The sequence below is a fragment of the Nycticebus coucang genome, chromosome 3 (genome assembly GCF_027406575.1).
Source record: "Nycticebus coucang isolate mNycCou1 chromosome 3, mNycCou1.pri, whole genome shotgun sequence".
In the NCBI taxonomy this organism is placed as follows: domain Eukaryota; kingdom Metazoa; phylum Chordata; class Mammalia; order Primates; family Lorisidae; genus Nycticebus; species Nycticebus coucang.
The window spans coordinates 97,703,917-97,725,109 of NC_069782.1; the positions used below are offsets into that span (position 1 = coordinate 97,703,917).

The window sequence follows — 21,193 nt, forward strand, 5'->3', positions numbered from 1 at the left end:
ATATCAGCCCAAGACCAGCTACTTTTGAGGTAAATATGCTGCCCAAAGTGCCACTTATTAAATCCCAAGTGGCAGTGATTTGAGGGGTCAGTACTTTCTGTTTGGATCTGAGGACTGCAGCTGGAGCTGGGGTTACCTGAGAAGGCTTTTTATGACCCAGAGGTGACCAGGAGGAGGCTGGCCACATCAGAAGGGCACTGATGAGAGAACCTGCATGGGCCACACACATGCCCCCCACCTGTGGCCAGGGGGATGACCAGTTAGCAAGTAGGAGGCCGAGGAGTTGGGACTCCAGGGGTGCCCTGAGCTTGGGAGAGAGGGACAAGTGCTGAGGAGGGGAGGTACCTTGGCGCCATGCTTGCCCGGCATCCCTGGCATGCCCCGTTCTCCCTGCAGGAAGAAACAAGAGAAATGGTGGGAGGAGGACCAGACTCAGGACTGTGGGGATGTCAGTGAGAATGCCTTCTCTGGAAGCCTGGACAACTATCGAGCTCACAGGGATCTCTGAGGACCCTACCCTGTGCTAGCAGCCATGTGGGCCACTGCCTTCAGTTATGCAAACTTGCAGGACAGCCCAGGTCATGGATCCCAGAGCAGGAAAGCCCCCCAGAGGGAGAGGCCCACGATGTGCCATCCAGTCCAGTGAGACGAGGTGCCTTGCTCAAGATCTATCACCACTCAATGGCCAGGCTGGCCCTGGGACTAGGGCTTGGGGTGCAGTCTACGGTAGGGCTGTGAGGGCAGAGGACCCTCACGTGGCTGCTCACGACTGTATCCTTCCTGCCCACCCCTGCCTGCTGCTTCTTGCCCTGTTTTAGCTCTGGCAGCTTTGCTGGGAACAGTACCTCCTGGCTGAGCCAGACAGGAGCTCCTTGCTCTCCTGATCTGGGGTTTCTTCTCCTCCAAATCCCCTGGGTCTAACTCTCCCAGGGACGTGGGTCTGTGTGGGAGTGGATGTTATTTCTTTTTCGCAGGTAAGCAAACTATGGCTCAGAGAGGACAGGTATGATTGCCAAGGTCATGCAAACTAGGGCTTTGAACCTGAGTTTTTTGTCTGCGAAAGCCCAGGTGCTCATTTCTCCTGGAAAACCCCAACATTGGATGCACTGACTGTCCATCCACCCCATCAAACAGCCTGCAGAGGCTAAAAGCACAGTGAAGTCCCCTGCTGTGCCGGGAGGTATGTGAGGCAGCTCAGTCCGGGGAGTCCAGAACAGCGTGGGCGGGGCCCTGCCTATGCACACAGGTCTGCCCTGTGGCCAGCAGAGGGCACAACAGGACCTCGTCTGAAGTCTGGCTACTCTGGTCACAATGGTCTCAAGGCCCTCTCTCAGGAGTGCCAGCTGAGGGCCTCTGTCACTCTTTATTTTGGGGACCAGTATCCTCCACTAACATTCCAACCAGCCCAATCAGATTGACTCAGCACAGGGGCCCACAGATTGGGGGTGCAGGTGGGAGGTCAGCTTGAGAGTCACCGACTGTTCCAAGACTTCTGTTCATCCCTCTCTTTCTTCCTCTGTCTTTTCTTCTGCTTCCCTCCAATGCCTTTGTCCTCTTCTTTCTATCTCCACTTTAGGGAACTGGGCTGCAAGTCTGTGTGAGACCTTGGAAAAGCCACTTTCCCCCTCTGGGTCCAGGATCTTTGGCTGCAAAGTGAGGTTAGACCAGATCCCTCCTACCCACTCCTGCTCCCTGCCCTCTCCACCCACCCAGCCCTGTCTGCTCCTCTGACCAGCCCTTAGGAGGGAGAGAGGCCAGACCCCATGAGGTGACACTTGGGTCTGTTGGCAGCTCCAGAAAAAGGCTGAGGGTCTTAGCTGCTGCTAAAAATGTGGCTCTAGGAGGGGTTGCTGCTCTCCCCTCCCCCTGCCCAGAGGGCTGGCTGTGAGAAGCCCCTTCAGGGCAGGAGGGGGGCTCTGCTTCCCGCTCATCTCTGAGCTGCTGTCTCCAATCTCTGAAGAAGCTGTGTAGGGCAAAACCCGGAAGCCTGAGGGTTTCTACACTAATTGGGGTTGTCGTCAGCCCCTGTTGATGTACACAGTTGTGCCCTCTGGGGAAGTCACAGCCCTGGAGCCTCCTAGAGAGGCAGCCCTTCTCTGCAGGATGGCTGACCTTCGACCCTTCCCTCTCCTCTGGGTCAAGGCTCTTAATTCTACAAATGACCCAGGCCCCCACCTCAGGCCTCCTTTGACCCCCACCTCAGGCCTCCTTCCCTTCTGCCCCTTTGTTGGGCAGGAAGCAGGGGTACTCGGCTGACCTCTCCCGCTGTCCACTCCACTCTCATTAGGCTCAGTCCTCAGGGCTTGTCTCTGTGGGCCTGCCCCATCTCACCTCTGAACTGAGGAGCTGGGCTTCTCCTAGCCCAGAGAACAACATTTCTGGATAGAGGGTGCATGAGAGTCATTGTCAAGGGTTCTAGTGTTGCCCTGTTGGCAGGCGGATGAAGGGGACAGGCTGGGAAAACAAGCCCACTTGCAGGAGACACGAGCTGCTGGTGACTATTGCCAAAGGAGGACAGCAACCCACTTCTGCTCAGAGGGCTGTTCCTGTGGCATGTCTTGTGAGATCCTACCCACAGGCCCCTTTTCTAATTTCTCTGTTAAGTTTTCCTACCTAAACATTTTCAGTTAGGAATTGTGCTTATTTAGATCCACTCACTCGGTACCGTCTTCATCTTCTAGGGCCCGGCTCTCCCAGCCTGTCAAAGCCCACAGGTCTCATTTTACCTCCTTTGTCTCTACCTTCCCTTGTCTTCTGTGGTTGGGGGACTCTCGCAGCTCCCCAGGGGCTCCAGTGTGATGGCAGAACTGTAACTCCAGACCAGCCCCGGGTCACCCACTCTGGGAGGCTGGCTTTTTTGTTTTTTTGAGACAGAGCCTCAAGCTGTCACCCTGGGTAGAGTGCTGTGACATCACAGCTCACAGCAACCTCCAACTCCTGGGCTCAAGCAATTCTCCTGCCCCTACCTCCCAAATAGCTGGGACTACAGGCACCTGCCACAACGCCCGGCTATTTTTTGTTTGCAGCTGTCATTATTGTTTGGTGGCCTGGGCTGGATTTGAACCCACCAGCTCAGGTGTATGTGGCTGGCACCTTAGCTGCTTGAGCCACAGGCGCTGAGCCTGGAGGCTGGCTTTTTAGCCTCTGTGCCAAGAACCAATGCACAGAGGGTGGCTGAGGAGGCTCTGAGGAGCACAGATGGGTACAGAGGGCTTTGCCCTGAATGCCCTTGAAGGCCTATCCCAGCCTAACTTTGAGGCTTCCACTCAAGACTCCCCACTTGGGCCCTGCACCTGAGCATGTGAAAGCATCAGTAGGTCCTCTCTTCTGGTCCCAGCTCCCTGGTGGGAGGACCCATCCTTCACAGAGATGACAGATTGGGAGTGAGATCTGTAGGAGTGGCCTCTTAATTGGTGATTTACTGTTTGTAAAACAAGCTGGGCAGGGACTTGGCAAGAAGACACAGTCTGGAAGAAGTAGGGGGACGTCAAGGTCAGATCCCAGCCAAATGAAGATCAGGGCAGGAGAGCTCAGGGAGATGAATGCACCTCCCTGAGGTGAAGCCTGGGCTCCTGCTGCAGCCACGTCTGGGTGGGAAGGCCAGGGCCAGGGCAGCTGGGCACACTGACTCTTTGTTCTCTGCAGGGGAGGAGGAAGGCCTGCCTGGGAGTGGGGTGGGTGGAGGGCTGGAGGAAGGTGACGGTGGTAGCTGGCAGCTCAGGCCTCAGGCCTGGACCAGGGCCCTTTCCTAGAGTGGAAAAGCTGGGGGAGGAGGGCTGATGCCTTTCTGTCTTAAAAAGTTCCCAGGCCTTCCTTCCGGGAAAAGGGCAGCTCAGTTCCTGCTGCCCTGCCCCAGCCAGCCTCCACACCACAGAGGAACAGAACCGCGGAAATCCCAGGTCCTCCGGTAATTAGGGCCAGCAGGAAGTGATCCAGGGAATTACCGGGGTCGGCTGCCTCATTGAAGGCCAGGGCTTTGGAAGGACGGCTGGTTTGTAATCTCAATTTGAGATCGGATGATTTTGTAGTTAGTTCCAAAAAGAAAAGTCAGCTCTAATTAGTGTTTGGACTGAGGAGTGCAGGAAAAACAAGCCCCAGAGAGCACAGGGTGGGGGATGGGTCCTTTTAGTCCCCATGAGGCCTCAGATCTAGGGCCCAGGTCTTAGTCTTCTGATCTGCTTTAATTTAAATGGTCTGGATGTCCCCACTGGGATTTCATGGCTCTGAAGAAAACTCTGTCCCCACAGAGACTCCTGTGTCTATGGCTTCCATCTACCGGGAGTGTTCTGCTATATGTGAGTGCCACAGGACACCTGGGTCACTCAGGTCTTCCGGGAGCCAGAGGGGTACAGGAAGGTTTCTGGAATAGCTGTCATGAAAGTTGGGACAATCTGCTTCCTTCTGAGTTTATTGGAAGTTCTGTGACCATCCCATCTCTCTGGGGTGATCATTTGGACAGAGTTAACGGCAACGGGCAGAAATACTCCACTTTTCAGCTCTGCCATTAAAAACACAGCAGAGCCCTGCATACTCCACTGAGGACTCTCCAGATACTGTTCACAGAGCTTCTGGAGGCTGAGAGAGAGGCCTCAATTCAGCCCAAACCCTCTCCTCACAAGAGGGAAGATAGCTCAACTCCCAGCTCTTTTCCTTCCATTAGGAGAGAGGTGGGGGGATAAGGTTTGCCGGAAATTGTGGGGTCCCCCGGGACTCTTAAGATGCAGGTAATAAAGTCATTCAGAGCAAGGCTTTGGGGTCCAACAGACCTGGCTTCTCCACTTCCTAGTTGTAGATCTTGTGGGTGGGGAATAGCTTCTGTGAACCTTACTTTGCTATCTGTAAATTGAGGATAAGAATAAAACCTACCTCATAGGGTTGTGGCAAGTATTTAATAAGTTGATACATGCAAAGTGCCTAGTGCACAGCCTGGAATGTTGAAAAGTAAGGCAGTTATAACAACGCAAATCATCATTTTCCAAAAGTATGTCCACCCCACAGACCCTTGCTCTGACCGGTAGGTCAGAACCCTCATGGCCTTTGGCAGAAGGGTTGAAGTGGTGGGCCAGCACAACCACAGAGGGAGGGCTGGGACAGCTGGGTGGGCTTCTGCCCCCTACTATGAGGCCCATTGCATTTCCTCCACAGGGAGGCTGTTTCTGGGGAGCCCCCTTGGCCTCCGGGAGGGGTGGGTAACTATAGCTGTAAGTGGCTCCAGCCCGAGGCTCTCACATCTTTCCTCCTCTGGTCTGAAACCCACATAGCCTGCAGCCTGGGGGCATGGGGGTGGGGGGTGGGGAAAGTTGCACTTCAGCTAGGGCCCTTCATGAAAACCCTGAGGCTTAACCCCCCCCCCCCCACAGCCACTGCCCCTGCTGTGAGAAGGAGTACTTGTGTTCTGATGTACTTAGAGATAAGCTCTCACCAGGTTTGTGATCCACATATGATTTGACAATACTAATCAATCCTCTTGAAAGTGGGCCAAGGTTGTAATGTTTTAAACACACTTTGTGTCTTGCAACATATTTAAGGTAGATCATTGTCATAAAAGTGGATAAAATAGGTACCACATGGGTGCATAACAATACTCACAGTGTCTAGGCAGGAGGGCTGGCCCCCAGTGGGCCGTAAGGGCAGCGCTGGGCCAGCTGGCCACGTGAGGCTTTGATCTCAAGGAAGTAGTAGGGAAGCCTGCCTTGCTGGCCTGGCTGGCCTTTGAGAGGGTGCCAGGCCTAGCCCAGCAGGCAGGAGTGCTGGTGGACAGCAGCAATCACTAGCAAGCCACACAGGCTGAGAGCCATGTGCACCGAGTTAAATTCCATCCTGTGCCACCAGAGTGGACTCCCTGCCTGTGTGTCGGGTCTCTGGGACAAAGCAAGGCAAGCTCGTGTGGAGGGTCCATCAGTTACCCCAGGGGTCCTGCTCACGCCCGACCTCGAGAGCAGCCATATGGCTTCTGTCTCGGTGCACTGTCCCCACCTGCTGGCACCTGTTCCTCCCTGGGGTGGTGGGGTGGAGCAGACTCGTCTTCCCAGCGTCTGTGACCAAGCCACCCTTTGTGTTAGGGCTTCTCTCCATGCCTTATTCCACAGAGAGAGCAGAGCAGGGAAGAGCGGGAAAGAGAGTGGACAGGCAAAAGGAGCGAGGCTGGGGACAACCCTGCACATCCCAGAGAAACCACAGGGCCGGGAGGTGTGCACAGTTATCTTGGCCTGGGGTGAGACCCCCTGAGCAGAACCCCTGAGTGGACATCTGCACCAGGGTGCAAAAATGGACTGGCCGCTGGGCTTATATAAGACGTTACTTTTCATTTCAGCATGATCATTCACCTGCTGTGCAACCTTGGGCAAAGCATTATCCTTTCTGAACTTCTCGTTTGTACAATCAGGACAATGAGCTCTAACCACTGAGACAGGGTCAGCCCGAGTCAGACAGGGAGTGAATGAACTTTGGCTGAGCCTGAGATGCAAAGTGATGCTGCACTTTGTTTTTGGCACCAAAGACAAAACAATCTCTTCATTTCAGGAGAAAAGCAAACTTCTGCCTGAGCATGTGATCACCAAGGTCAAGATACCCACTGTCCTATTGGGGTTGAAACAGTGGGACAGACACGGCCTCTCCCGGAATGACCTCAAGTCCTTGGGTGGGCCTTCAGCTGATGGTCTTAGTTCCTGGTGTCCACCCTCTGGCCTCTGGCGGACTCGGAGGCAGTGGTGAGTTGGTGGCAGGACAAGGGTCAGGACAGAGTACCAGCACAGAGGGGGAGGACTGTTGAGACAACGTGTGGGCCATTTGGCTTTGCAAGGATGGTAGCTCTAGTGGTGCCCACCGAAAAGACAGGTGGGGAGGAGCAGAAGTAGCCTGAGCCTTCAGAAGACCCCATAGGGAGTGAGGGGGCACCACAGCCTCACAGCCTCATAGCCTCTCAGTATTCCATGGGAAGAGGCCATCACGGGAGAGTGGAGAGGGGCCGTCTGACAGAGAGAGAGCGGACGGGGGCAAGAGGCCAGCAAGAAGGAGGAGGAAGGGCCTTCTCTGGGGTGCTCGTGAGATCTGGGTGTGGGGAAGCTTCTGAAAGACCTGGGTGTGGATGGAGAAAAGACTTGGACAAAGGCCCAAGGAGACGGGACCCCTCACAAGGCTCGGGCTGTGCCTTTGTAGGGGATATGGAGCTAACTCTGTCCTCAGGAAGCCGTGGCCTCCCTGAGCTAGAAGGGATTTTAATCCAGTGTCGTATGCGACACAGAGGCTACTCTTAGCACATCTCAGGTCCTTGTTATCCAGCCCCGCTGAATACCTCCCAAGGCAGCTGGGTATTTGGAAGCTCCCTCTTATTGTTTGGGAATCGTTCTTCCTGTAGGTTAACCCATCAGCACTTGTGCTACCCTTAGTCATACAGAAGAAGAATGATCTCTCTTCCATGACAGAGTCTGTGATGTCCTGAGCAAAGCTCCCAATTCCCAGGGACAGGAGCTGCTCTCCTATCAGGACTACGCGGATTTGCTCTGCAAATTCAATGCAGTGGGGTTAAATGATTCTTCTTAGAATCTGAGTCTAGGATTGCCACTGTCACCTGGCCAGGTCCTCTAGCACCATAACACCTCAGTGCTATGTGGAGGACTCTCTCTCCTTAGGACTACAGACCTCAAACTCCTGTCTGGGTGACTGGACTTCCAGTTTGCAGCAGAATGAAGATGCCCATCATGGTCTGATGCCAGCTGAGGGCATTGCCTTGATGTCTGGGGATGCTCTGCTGGCCCCATAGCCCCTTTTCAGCTTTGAAAGTGATGGGCCAGCTGTTAATGGGAAAACCAACTCTGTGTTGCACCAGGACGCAGTAAAATTTATGAGTCTGCATGAGTGGATGGAGGCACTCCATCAGCGGGGGCTGATTTCCACTTCCTGACACTATACAAACTTCTCAGTTTATGCAGAACTAATTAAAGATCTCTCAGGTCTTGCCATTTCATCCACCAGGCACCCGTAAAGCCCATGGTGATGGCAGCCACCAACTGCAGCGTGTGAGGAATGTGCTTCTCTAGAGTGATTCTTCTCTTCCCAGCATTCTTTCCCCCTCCGGGTGTCTTCCTTCCTGCCTCTTTTCTCCTCCTGGAAGGCTCTAGAGCAGTGGTTCTCAACCTTCCTAATGCCGCAGCCCTTTAATACAGTTCCTATGAGTCACAACCCACAGGTTGAGAACTGCTGCTCTAAAGGCTTCCCGACCTGGTCTGGAGGGCAGGGATGGGCTCCTTACAGCAGGTGTTACCATAGGAAGACCTGATTTGGATTCCTGCTCCACCACTTACAGCCCATGAGGCTGTGGGCAAGCTTCCGTCCTATGGTTTGAATGTATCCCCCCAAGTTCGTGTTTAGGAAAATTAATCCCCAATGCAATAGTGTTGAGAGGTGGGTCCTTTAAGAGATGATTAGGTGGGCTCTGCTCTCAGGAGTGGATTAATGTTGCTATGGCAGGGATGGGTTAGTTACTATGGGAGTAGGTTCCTTACTGAGAGAGTCCATGTGTTATAAAAGCAAGCTCAGCTCTCTCTCACTCTTGCTGTCTCTCCCTTCTGCCTTCCCCCATGGAATGACACAGCAGGAAGTCCCTCACCAGATGCTGGCCCCTTGACCTCAGGCTGCCCAGCCTCCCAAACTGTAAGGAAGAAATTGCTTTTCTTTATAAGTTACCCAGACCGTGCTATTTTGTTATAGAAACACAAAACAGACTAAGACACTTCGTTTCCTCACTTGTTAAATAGGAGAGTAGTCATGCCAGCCTCATACCCACCTCACAGGGTTGTTTTAGGGTTATGTGCAGCATGTGTTGAAAGAAAGTACTTGACCTATAGTAGGTGTTCAGCTAGTAGTGACTCATAATAAAATTATTCTTACATTAGTATGCTTATTGTAATGATCACTTTTGGGCCTTTGCTCAAATTGTTTCCCTGTCTAAAATACCATTTCCCATAAGATTTGCTGAAGGACCACAGTGATGGAATAAAAATGCCCCCCCACCCCCACCCCACCCCTGTACTTTGCTATTCTTCCTTTCAAGAGGTGGAAACCAGGACTCCGCCCATACCACATGACTTGGTCATGTGACTTGGATCAACCAAAAGGAAATTAGAAAATGTGATACAAGCAGACACTTGAACATATCCAGCTCAGACCTACCATTTTGAATGCCTGCTGTGCTGAAGGGAGGAGCCTGTCTAGCCCTCTAGGGGATGAGAAGCAACGTGGAGCAGACCAGAAGTCCCCAGCCCCCAGCCAGTACCAGCCACCTGACATGTGAAAGAGGCTGTCTTGGCCCCTTCATCTATCATCTAATTTTACAGCATGAGTAAGCCAAGGAGAACTTACAGATCAGCAAGACAAAGAATCAGAATAATGACCCATCCGTTTTAAGCCAGTAAGTCTGGGATGGTTTGTTACATGGTAATAGGTAACTGATCCATCCACCCATTCATCAAGGTTGAGTTCACAGGCTGTCTTCTCCCAGAAGTCTCCCCATACTCCTCCCTGTCTGGAATTTTCTTTCCACCTTGTGTGCTCACACCGTGCCTTGTGATGGTAGCACGTCATAAAGCCTGCCTCCACCGGGGCTATCTGTGCAGCAAGAATGCTTCTGTCTGTCTGGACTGTGACCTGCCAGAGAGCAGAGCTGGACCCCTCCATGGCGCCCACATTTGCTCAGGACAGAACTCTGAGCTCCTACTTATCAGGTCCTCAGGGCCAGCGAGGACCTGGCCTGCCCCGGTATGGACAGAGCCACACAGCCTGGCAGCAAGAGAGCCTCTTGGGTCTGAGATCCTGCTGGCCCACTGATTTGCCTGAGGGCCCACCCACTCTGCTTCTCCTCACCCTGCAGGTGGAGGCTCCCACTGGGCGGTATGTGTGCAAACATACATTGTGTATGACGGAGTCCTGCCCCTGTGTGTACTGTGTGAGGCCCCACTCGAGTTATCACTGGGGGTGGCGGGGTCCTCCCCCTTCATCTTACCTTCCGGCCATGGTAGCCCTGGATTCCTGGGTCTCCCTGGGAAAACAAAGAGAATGCCATTAAAGAGATTTTCCCAAAGTCAAATTTTGGCCTGGGATGTTCCCCATGACACCATCCCCCTTCCTCACAAGGACTCCAGATCCTCCTGTCCCTTTAACACCCAACTCCCACTGTCCCTGGGACAACAACCCTGTGCTTCCTCTGAGACCAATAGAGATTGCTGTACCCTTCAGAACAAGCCCTGCTTTGCAGAAGCGGAGGAATGGTGAAAAGGGTCAATTGGGTAGGACCTGAAAGACCTGAGGGTCAGTTTTTGTTCCACCACTGACTTTCTGTTGAACTTGGACAAGAAACTTTCCCCAGGGCCCTCAGCTCCACATTTATAAAACCACTGGGCACAATCAGAGGTGGGCCCCTTCTCACCTCTGAGCCTGGGAAATCTCAGCTCTAAAGGTGGAGTCTTTTTGACATTGTGGCCATCTGTGTGAGAGTTTTCAGGAGCCTGGGTGACCCTGGAGGCCTCTTCCATCCTCACCACCTTACAAAATACTATTTTATTGGGATAGTGTGACAGTGTCCTGGGCATCTGCTTAGTTTCCAACTAGACTAGAAAGCTCTTGGAGGGTGGGACTGTGCCTTCTATGCCAGCCAGAGGACTTGCTCCACCAGCCTGAGTGTGCAAGGAGTGCAATTTTTGTTGGAACCAGGTCAGTTCCTAAGAGGAAGGTATGTTTTGAAACTGAGCCAAGCTCAATCCATCTCTCAGTGGAGACCCCACCTGGCTGTGTCCTCAGTAGCCTTCAGCGCTGCTCCACCCTGCAGGGAACTCTCCTGCCTATTCAGTGCGTCACCCAGAAGACACTCACCTTAGGTCCAGGAGGTCCAGGTAAGCCCTGTGGAAGAAAAAGGTGAGTGGAAATGGTTTCCAACTGGTAAATGGTTGAGGCCAGCTATATTTATAGTGGAGGATGGGGCCAGGGTAGCCCCCAAATAGCTATAGTAAGAGAACAGGCATGCTGGAGAACTACCCTAGAGGATCCTAGAAGGGTATCTGAAACCTGCTGAGGGCACATGGGGACAACAGGCTTGGGTCCCTCTTTGCAGCCATGTGGGCGCCGTGGGCAATTCCACTGTGCTCACCCACTGGAAACTGGGTCAACGACATCATGCTAAATTGATAGTGTGGTTTGGTCCAGATCCTCACCCACCCACCTTCTAATTTGGACCCCTCCCTGGAAAGTCGACCTTGCTCAGCAGAGCTTTGGTTTCATCCTTAGCCCTGCCTGTGAGGAGCCCTGTTTCCATCTGCCCGGGGTGCCGTGCCATGGCAGCTAGCTGTGGTGAGGTGGTGTGGGCTGAGGGGCCTGCGGGAAGCTGGGGCAGAGGCCAGGGAAGGCTGGCTCCACTGCAGTCTCAGGCACAGGCCTGGTCAGCGAGTGTGGGCTGGGGAAAGCCACGATTGGACTGGGCTGTTTCAATTGGTTTTAAAAAATGCACTTTCTGTTTTTATTTTGTTTTGTTATAAGCAACCTGAAAAAGAAAACCACCTGGCTTGGGTTCAGTGAGCGAGAGAGCCCAATGTGTTGGGAGGGGCAGAGAGGGCAGTGGTCAGCAAAGAAGTGAATTTTGAGCATTTTATGGTTTTCTTGGCTTGGTTTGGTTCAGTTTCCTAAATTTCACTTGCTTTCAGGTTCTCCCATCTAAAAACTGATAGAAGTAAGACTCCTCTCCCTCTCTGGGTTGCTGGGGAGGAAATTGTGGAGATATTTAACATTCATTACAGTGGTCAAGCAGGCAAGAGAGCCGGCTCCCAGCCACTTGGGTTTTCCCACCTCTGTGCAGGTCTTTCCAGCCAAGTGGGTGCCCTGTGTGGCCAGAACTATTGCCTGGGCTAGAGAGACCCCAGGAAGAGCTTCAAGCTTGGTAGTTGGCAGCCAAGGGGCCCAGGTGTGAAGCCAGGTAATCTTGAATTTGACCATCTCATTGAGGGCTAATTGTCTGGGACTTCTCTGACCCAGCTGTTCCACCTCTGGGAATCTATCCCAGGGACAGGATCAGAAATGTGCACAGACATTCTGTTTCCTTGTCTTTGTTCCAAATCTTTCACAATAAATGTATGATGCTTTTGCCATAAGACAAAAAAAAAAACAAAAAACGTTTTTTCCCTACCACATAGGAAAAACATTATTAAGAAGGAAACAGACTTTGCCCTTAACCCTTGTTCCTCCAATACAGTGTAATGTGAATCTTACCGGTGGGTGGAAGACTCATTTTCTCTAAAGACGTCCAGGTACCCACTGAATTATTCTCCTGCCCTGGTGCTTTGTTATGCTAAACTTCCCTGAGTAGAGTCTTGGCCAGGGCTTAACAAAGGTGACTTGAACTATCTCCTGCATATGGGCCTGCCTGGAGGGAGTGCCAGTGGCCTCTCTAGAACCTTTGCAGTGGTGGCCCTGCAGGTCCTTAGGCCTGATGCAGGACTCTCCACTGACTGGACATCCAGGTCATCTGGGGAGGGGCAGCAGGGTGAAACTCACATGGACCCCACCAGACATGTTCATCAGGGTGCTAAGTACCTCCTTCAGAGTCCACTGCCCCCAACTTGGGTTTTCCTAAGCCCTGGGCTCAGGGACAGCCATCAGGGGTGGCCCTGGGAGTTCTCTAAGTTCCTCTCTGCTGCAGCTGGGGATGGGACAGCCTATAAATCATCTCCTCCCTGAAGAGTGGATGTGGCCCAGGGGTGAATGAGTGGATATGGCCCAGGAGTGTGTGGATGTGGCCCAGGGGTGTGTGGAGTGGCCCTGTGAGTGAGTGGATGTGGCCCAGGGGTGTGTGGAGTGGCTCTGTGAGTGAGTGGATGTGGCCCAGGGGTGTGTTTTCAGAGTGGAGGGCAGCAGGTGGGTGTGATGGGGATGGACAGCTCTCTGCCCAGGCCACCACATCCAGTGGCCTTGCCACAGTGTTTCTGCTCTTTGGTAGGAACCTAGGTTCCTCTTGCTTATTCAAGCTTTAGAGGCTTCTAGAGCTGTTGGGACAAACCTTGGAGAGAGGAATAGAATACTTACGGGTGACCCCATGGGCCCTGGCAGTCCTGGGTGCCCCAGAGGTCCACTTGGTCCAGGGGGGCCCGGTGGCCCTGGTGGACCTTGGATGCCGGTCTGGCCCTGTTCACCCTAAAGTTCATGGAAACCAGTGTTAGAAGACCTTTGGAGCTGTAGACCAGCTCCCACCCCCATGCCATGCACCCAGTGAAGGCTCTGCCATGGGCTTTGCTGAGAAGGCAGTGGTGACGGAGGATTGGTGGTGTAATGGTGATGATGCCATGTGGTGGTGACTACATGCAGGGGCTGGCAGCAGTGAGAAGAAGGCCAAGGCAGTAGGTCCCCAGGAGATGGGGCTTCCAGAGAGGACTTGCTGGTCCCCAGGGCAGAAAGCCCTGGTGTGGCGGCAGAGGTGCAGGGTGAGACCCTTTTGCCCTCACCAGAGGCCTGCTCCCAGACTGGCCAGTGGCCAGAGTCCAGCCCATATGGTCTGCGGGCTGGGCCTACTTCTATCACACTCTTTCTAGGTGGCAAGTCACATTATCTCTCTAAAGTGTAGAATGGGAACAAAGTTTCTCATTTCCCATCTCAGTTTTTTGCTCTCTTTGATTATCTGGCCTGGAAGATCAGAAGAGAGCCTTAGGGTGGAGGCCGTGGAATTTGTTTGGCTCACTAAACAGGTGAACAAGAGGTTTGATGTAAAAAATTTGGATTGGTAAAACACTTCTGATAAAATACTGGAACCCTGGCAATGCTGGGTCCACGTTCCTGGGTCTGGCGAGTTCTCTGCTTTGGTCCCCCCTCTCTCCAGGCCTTCTTACATACAGCCTGCTCTGTCACTCAGGTCATCTGCCCGGCCTCAAACTGCAGGTCTCCAGTTGAGTTTTCAACCTTTGGCCTGCTTGAAGTTTTGGAACTAAAAGGTGCTTTATGCTGCAGGGGTTGCTGTAGTTATTTCCCTACCCTACCTGACTCCTTAGTTAGCTGCTCTGAGCCCAGCCTCACCTCCCACTGTGCCTGTCCCCAGGATGGACTGTGAGCCCAGGGAGGGAGGGGAGGCATTGCATTTCCTCAGGAGGAGAGAATCTGGTCCATGTGACCCAGATTTGGGGGCTGAGGGCAAGACAGAGTTATCCTGGATATAAACGAATGCCATTATTTCATTCTCTCTCTCTCTCTTTTTTTTTGGAGATAAGATTCTTACTTTGTCACTCTTGGTAGAGTGCCATGGTGTCACAGCTCACAGCAACCACAGTCTCTTGGATTCAAGTGATTCTCTTGCCTCAGCCTCCCGAGTAGCTGGGACTATAGGCGCCCGCCACAACGCCCTGCTATTTTAAGAGATGGAGTCTAGCTAGTTCTGGCTCAGGCTGGTCTCAAACTCCTGAGCTCAGGCAATCCACCCACCTCGGCCTTCCACAGTGCTAGGATTACAGGTGTGAGCCACCGCACCTGACCTCCCATTATGTCATTTTCTAAATGACCTCTTCAGGAACAAGATGGGATGAGCTCTTGTAAGGAGTGGCCCATCCTTATAGATGGGCCACAGCAAACCCCCTGGCAGGGGGTGCAGAGCTCCAAGCTGGATGCACAGGAACACAGTGGCCAGAGTTCCAGGCCAGCCCACCTTTCTCAGTGTGATCTCAGCAACCTCCCACAACATTCTGTGTTTCCTCTCCACAATGAAGAAGGGGGCTGATGATGCTTGCTACAAACTCTAGAGGGAAGTGGTGATTATAAATAGATGTCACAATCAGGGTATGAGAAATCTAAGATTTTAGCAACACCTGCTCGGCTGGAACATCCTGGAGCAAGTGGCACACAGGGGCATCACTCTGGGGCCTGGGCCTTATTCTGCCACACCCTTGGAGAAGTCATTTTAGGGCTCAGATGTTCATGGAAGAGGAGGCAGGTGCAAAAATTGCTTTGGGTGACCTCCCTGCCTCCAGCTCCCCTGTCTAGCAGCATGTTGGTTGTTGATAGATCTCCAGGTGGCAATGTCTTTCCTGAACCAAGAAAGACTTAACTAAACTTCAGGCTTCAAGAGGGAGCAGTGTGGCCTTCTTTCAGCCAGACTAAATTTGATCAAGCCCCTTGTGCTCTGACCATCCTCAGGATCCTGCACATGGCTGTGCTTCTTTATATCCTTCTGGAGTTTCTACATTTTTGGAGAATGATGATTCATGAGGCAAGAAAAGCTTAGTCTGAAACGAACCCCTGAGGTCCTTTCTGACTGGGAAATTCTAGAATCTTCACAATATCACAAGTCCCATGTTACAGAAAAGAAAAGTGAGAGCCAGAGAAGTTGAGCCCCCTGACCAAGGTCACCTGGGGAATTCAGGGTGGAGCCAGGACCCAAGCTCAGAACTCCAGACTCTGGCCCTACTCATTCCAAATGAGCCCCCAGCAAAAAGGGCTCACCGTCCAACTTTCTGCACTTTGGAAATGACTTCCAATACCATCTGCTAAGCATATCACATCTTAAATAAAGTTTCCTCTTTCAACTAATCTTATACCTGACATGTAAGCATCCTGCAGAGCCTGTAAAATCAATATTGGTTTATTGATAGGAAATGGACAAGCATTTTTATATCCCATGAGGACTGACAGCATCAAAAACCTCATTCTTTAGGCAAAATCTGTGGCAGGCAGACTAGGGCCCCTAATCTTCTTTCCCTACTTTGGAAACCAGGTCTGTGCAGCACAAAATGTCCTGGCTTCACCACCCTTTTGCTTTTGAAGAGGGAGGCGGTAACTGCAGCAGCCTGGATTGAATTCTGGACCCCTCTCAAGTTCTTCCTCTGCAAAGTGGGGCTGACGAGGGTGACCCAGAAGGCTGCTGTGGGGAATGCATGAGATAATCCATGTAGAATTCTCAGCACAGTGCCTGGGACCCTGTGGGGCCTGGATACAGAGCAGCAAATACAACTGAGGCCAAGAGGGAGGTGTTGGGGTCCAGGAAAATGGCTGCTCTGACAGTGCGGACTCAGCTCCCCTAGATGGGTCTAGCACAGGCAGGTGTGGGTGCCAGTGGGTGGGCCTCCAGCTTCTCTGAGCTGCCCGGGGGCCTCCTGAGTAGCCATGCTGTGCATGAGCATTCGGAATGTTCTCAAGGATTTGACCTGGTAATACAATATGAAACACGCAGGCTTAGGCAGCACCGCATTCACACATCCCTCTGTATTTTTAGCTGTTAATTGAAGTGATTTTTCAGCCTGTTTATTCAGGAGCCTACACAGCTAGGGCCTTGGGCTCCTGACACCCGAGTCAGGATGGCAGCCCGAGTCCCTGCTGTCAGGTATTCAGAGCAGCTCAGGGCCCTGCCATTCCCCGCTTCTCTGTTCCTTGGGGGTATGCCCTGTGCAGTGTAAGGAAGGCAAGGGGCAAGGGGTGGCACAGCCACCCGGCCTGGAACCCGGATGGGACCTGTTGGAGAGCAGGTGAGATTGCTTTGTTCTCTAGATCTGCTCTGACCCCAGCCTCTTTAGGTGAGCAGGCAGAAGGAAGTGGCTGCTCACAGGGAGTGCCTGTGGGCCACATCCATTCCTTCTGTAAAGACGCTCTCTTCTCAAACTCAGCTTACAAAGGATGAGACGCTAAGCAGTCTGCATTTCTAAGTATATGTATAAAGGACGCAGGTCCAACTGAGAGAGCCCTGGGTGTGAGATGGGAAGCCCTGACTGCCAGTTCCACCTCTGCCTCTTGCTGTTTGTGTGAACTTGGGCAAATTAATTCACTTCTCTGAACTTCAATTTCCTTATCTCCAAAATATGGATAACAGTAATAATGACAGCTAACACTAACGATAGCACTTAAATGGTGCCCAGAACTATTCCAAGCTCATGTACAACCTATGCATATATAACAACAAGCCTATGAAGCAGTCATTCTTATTTTAGAGATGAGAAAGCTGGGGGCACAGAGAGGTTAAGTAGCTTGCTCCAAATCACACAGCTAGTAACAGGCAGAGAAACTGGGTGCAAATCTCTGCTCTGCTACTTACTGGCTGTGTGACTTTGGGCTACTTATTTAACCTCTTGAGTCTTGATTTCCTTATGTGCGAAATAGGATGATCTTGCCTAATTCATAAAACCATCGAGAGAATTGAATAAAAACAGGCCTGTAAACTGGGCGACACGGTGCCTGGCACCCAGTGACAGCAGTTATGAGTGGCAATGGTGTGGTAGTAGCTGTGGAGCTCCTGGGGCCTGTGTCTGATTCAGTTTTGTCTCATTCAGCTCCATGGAATCAGAGCAAGAGTCTGGCTTTCTCTACAGCCTTAGCTGGCCTGCCAGTGCCCAGAGACTTGCTGAGCCCCTCGGGAAAGCCACCCTCGGTCCGGGCAAACAGAAGGTGTCTACCTGGAAGGTCCTCCTTTTTATGACTGGGGGTGGTGCCAGTCGCACTGAATTGAGGAGAGGCAGCAGCTGAGGAGAAAGATGAGTTGGAAGGCCAGAGGGCAAAGGCCAAAGATCGCAGGTGTTCAGAACGATGCCAAAGGTCACCAGGAAGGCAAGGCAGCCAAGAAGGATGGGAGGAGAGGAAGAGAGAAGAGAGATTAGCGTGGGCAGGAGGGGCACAGTGCCGAGCTTGCCCTGGGATGGCACAGCCACCCCCTGGGAGGAGGAGTGGCCCTCCGTCCGCACCCCGCCTCGGCCTCTAGGTCCGAGCTCCAGGTGTTGGCCAGCAGCCCCCTGGAATGGAAGTGCGGCCCCCTCCACTGGGCTTGCCCTCCTGGCCATGCAGAGCCAGAGGCTGCCAGACACACAGCCCAACATTGCACTGCCGGCCCCTCCTGTTCCTGCTTGTTGGACAGAGGGCAGCAGACTCAGAGGCTCTGGCTAGGGAGCCACAGGACCAGCTAAATTGGTACTTGAAGCCAGGCTGGTGTGTGGCGACCTTTGGGTTCTTTTTTGGTTGAACAAGAAAGCCTGGAGTCAGCGAATCTGGGGAGGATGGTCAAAACCAGTGCCAAGCCCGGCTCTCAGGGGCTGGGCTGGCCGAGGGTGTGGCCAGTGTGGGCACATGCTAAGTGCTATGGAGGGCTCACCCTGAGGCTGGAGGGCCTGGAAAATAGGGGCTGGGCAAAGATGTCTCCGAAAGTTCAACCACTCTTTTGGGGGAGGCAACTTGCAATCACATTATCTAATGTGACTTTCATTTCTGGAAATTCCTGCTGCTTCCATTCTCTCTCCCTATTGAAGCTGAGTAGGCTGTGGCTTTAGGAAGTGGTTAGAACCCAAGTGAAAACAAAGATGGCATGTACTGTAGTCAGCCACTTGTTTTTGAAAGCACTTTAGCTCACATGAGCCCCCTGGAATGCTCATTAGGAACCAGGAGCTGCCTGGGCTGCAAATGTGGCCAGCCGGGGACTTGGGAGCCCAACCGTGGCCTTTCCAGGCCATTGTTGCCACCTTCTTGGGCTGTGCCAGGGCCTGGGGATGTGCATTGGTGGGCTCTGCATCTGGGAAGCCTCTCAGCAGGAAGGGGCTTGGCAACCCTCAAGAACCTACAAACCTTCAGGGTAATTATCTGGCTGGAGCGCAGGGCTGCTGGCATGCTGCTTAGGTACTCCTGGTTCAGGTGGGATGGAGGGGCAGGGGGAGAGTGAAGGGAGAGCCCCCAGACACCAGCCCCCCTAATCCTCCCTCCCTCCCTGGGGAAGCTGCAGGAACAGAGGGGGAACCATCCAGATTTCTTGGTTTCCTCTGGCCTTGAGACCTGCCACCCCCTCCCTGCCTGCAGGTCCCTTGGAAAGCCAATAGACTGCCAGAAGTCCCCTGCTTTCCTAGCCCCTTTATAAACTTGTTGTGTCCACCAGCTTCCCCCTGTCTGGTGTGCTCTCCAGACTGCAGGGGTCATAACGCTGGGCTTCTCTGTACCGTGACAGGGTGCTTCTGGAGCCTTCCATCACAGAGCCCTTCCCTCCTCTTATGTTGGGCTGAGGGGCAGAGACCCCTCTCCTTCCCGACCCCAAGGGCTCATTAAGGACTGGTGACACACTGCCGAAGCGTCTGCAGTTGTGCTGTCCATTGTGCTGGGGGATGCTGTCTTTCTTTTGGGTAACATAACAATCCTGTGAGCCCATTGTTTCAAATAAACACAGCTGACCTTCTATTATTGTATCAGGCTCAGGCTGGCGAGAATGCCAGGCCCCCTGTATACTTGGAGCACATACCACTGACAGGCCCGCTCTGACTGTGCTATTGCTGGCCTGTGTTCCCCAGCCCATCCCCGACCTAGGCTCAGACCAATCCCAGCCTCTCATGTTGGAGTCAGGCATGTATCTAGCCTCCTGAGTGGCTGGGCAGAGGCCAGGCCCTGCCAGCAAGGCCCTCCCAGTGGCCTTCTAGGGTCAGGTTGACTCTGAGATGGGTTTGTGACTGTCTCCACTCCTCACATCCCACCACCAGGACCTGCCTGGACGGGTGGGCAGCCAGGGGAGCCACGCCATGTAGTATGCTGCTGGGCACCACGAGGCCTCTGGCAGAGGAGATCGACACTTGAAGATGCCATCATCCCTGTTCCTAATGCCCATCCTAAGGCTGATCTGCAAAGTGAGGGGTGTTTTTCTGGTCCCAGCTCACTGGGGCTTGTATCCACCCCTGCTCCAAGGTGGGAGGAGCCCTGTGGTCTTTTGAGTTCTGTATTTTGGGATGGAGCAAAGTGAAGGAAGGCTGCAGCTGGCGGGATGGTAATCTCAGCCCTAAAATCCACCCCACTCCCGTCTGGAGAAGGGCTTCTTTTGTTCTTACAGAGACAAAGTAGAGACTTTATCCTTCAGTTGATATGGCCAGCCATTGATTATCTCTCATCATCAAAGTCTGGGTCAGCTAAAACAATGACTAATCCAAAAGTCCCTCTTAGTCGTCCGAGGCAGGCCGCCAGCCACACACACACACAGTCATGCACACACACGCCTGGTGGTGGGGAGTTAGACGCACAGACTCACAGAGCCGCATGGTCAGACAGAGAGGACCATGTGTAGGGGAGCTCAGAGCTCAGATGCACACAGCTCAAGAACCCCCAAGCTCACCCAGACAGCCATAGAGGCAGGTGTGCAAAGGCGTGCTCCATAAAGGAGCCCAGAGGACCCACAGGCACAAGGTCCTGGGACACAGTTGGCTGTGCCAGCCAGACACACTGCCACCCCCACACCACCTCTCTGGCTGCCAAGTGCAGAGGAGGCTGTTTGCTCCTGTTCTCTGAGCTCTGTTATGTCCTAGAGGCCCCCAGGAGACAAGGCTGGGCCAGGGGCTGTGTCCCTAGGATGGGTCAAAGGGCCCTGCTAAGTTTTAGGGGTTCACTTACCCGGTGTGGGTACTCTCCACATTGCCCCTGGGAATGAGAGAGAAGGAGAAGGAGGTGTCAGGCACTTGTTGGGGAGCTGTATCTCTTAATGGCACTCCCAGGAATTAGGGACACACCACATATCTCATCACCCATAACCCTGCTGCTCTGGTTTTGGTCTGAGCCCTCTGAAGCAGCAGAACCAATAATTCCTTCCCTTGGCCCTGGCTAGCCGCAGGGAAGAAACCCCCAGCCCCTGGACAGGATCCCTGGATGGAAGCAGTCGTGGACAGTGCGGGGCCAGCCCAGCAGTCTCCATCAGAAATTCAACAAGACAGAGAATACAGGAGGCCAGGAAGGGGCCAGGCCAATGGTTTATGGATTAACACGTCAAAATCGCAGAAGTTCATGGAGGTGGGTCAGGGAACACCAGGGGGGTGACCTGTGGAAGGGGCCGGAAGAGAGGCTAAAGAGGGCCAGGCTTAGCCCAAGAATACCCAGAGCATCTTCACCTGAATCTGTCCTGTGTGCCACAGCCCTACAGGGGCTTCCCTGGCTCTGTTATCACAAACTAAAATTTGAAGATAACCACCATGGAGCCCCTTTCTACTGGTTGGGAGGCTGTTTCCCCAAGATGGAGATTCCATTGTTCTTACCTTTTCTCCTTTTTGTCCCTGAGGTCCCTATAAAGAGATAGAGATGAGAGAGTTAGAAACTGAAGCTAAGGGCCCAGCGGCTGAAGCTTCTCTGCAGAAGAATAGTAAGATGGGTACCAACCGGCTGTCCTCGGGGGCCTGTCAGACCCTGTGTGGGAGGAAACACACACAGGTCAGTGGCAGACAGAGACACATGCCAGGGTGGG

At 53.1% G+C, this 21,193-nt stretch overlaps 1 protein-coding gene across 1 annotated transcript in view; it reads right to left on the bottom strand.

Annotated features, from left to right (window-relative positions):
- The window catches only part of COL13A1 (collagen type XIII alpha 1 chain), an 83,616-nt gene that overhangs the window by 39,104 nt on the left and 23,319 nt on the right, over window positions 1–21,193 (bottom strand). Inside the window, exons 8-15 of the mRNA XM_053585427.1 lie at window positions 21,109–21,135; window positions 20,988–21,014; window positions 20,353–20,379; window positions 17,403–17,468; window positions 13,066–13,173; window positions 10,867–10,893; window positions 10,001–10,036; window positions 346–390 (exon numbers count right to left, since the gene is read on the bottom strand). Coding sequence (XP_053441402.1) covers window positions 346–390; window positions 10,001–10,036; window positions 10,867–10,893; window positions 13,066–13,173; window positions 17,403–17,468; window positions 20,353–20,379; window positions 20,988–21,014; window positions 21,109–21,135 — 363 coding nt within the window. The remainder of the gene's footprint in view (window positions 1–345; window positions 391–10,000; window positions 10,037–10,866; window positions 10,894–13,065; window positions 13,174–17,402; window positions 17,469–20,352; window positions 20,380–20,987; window positions 21,015–21,108; window positions 21,136–21,193) is intronic.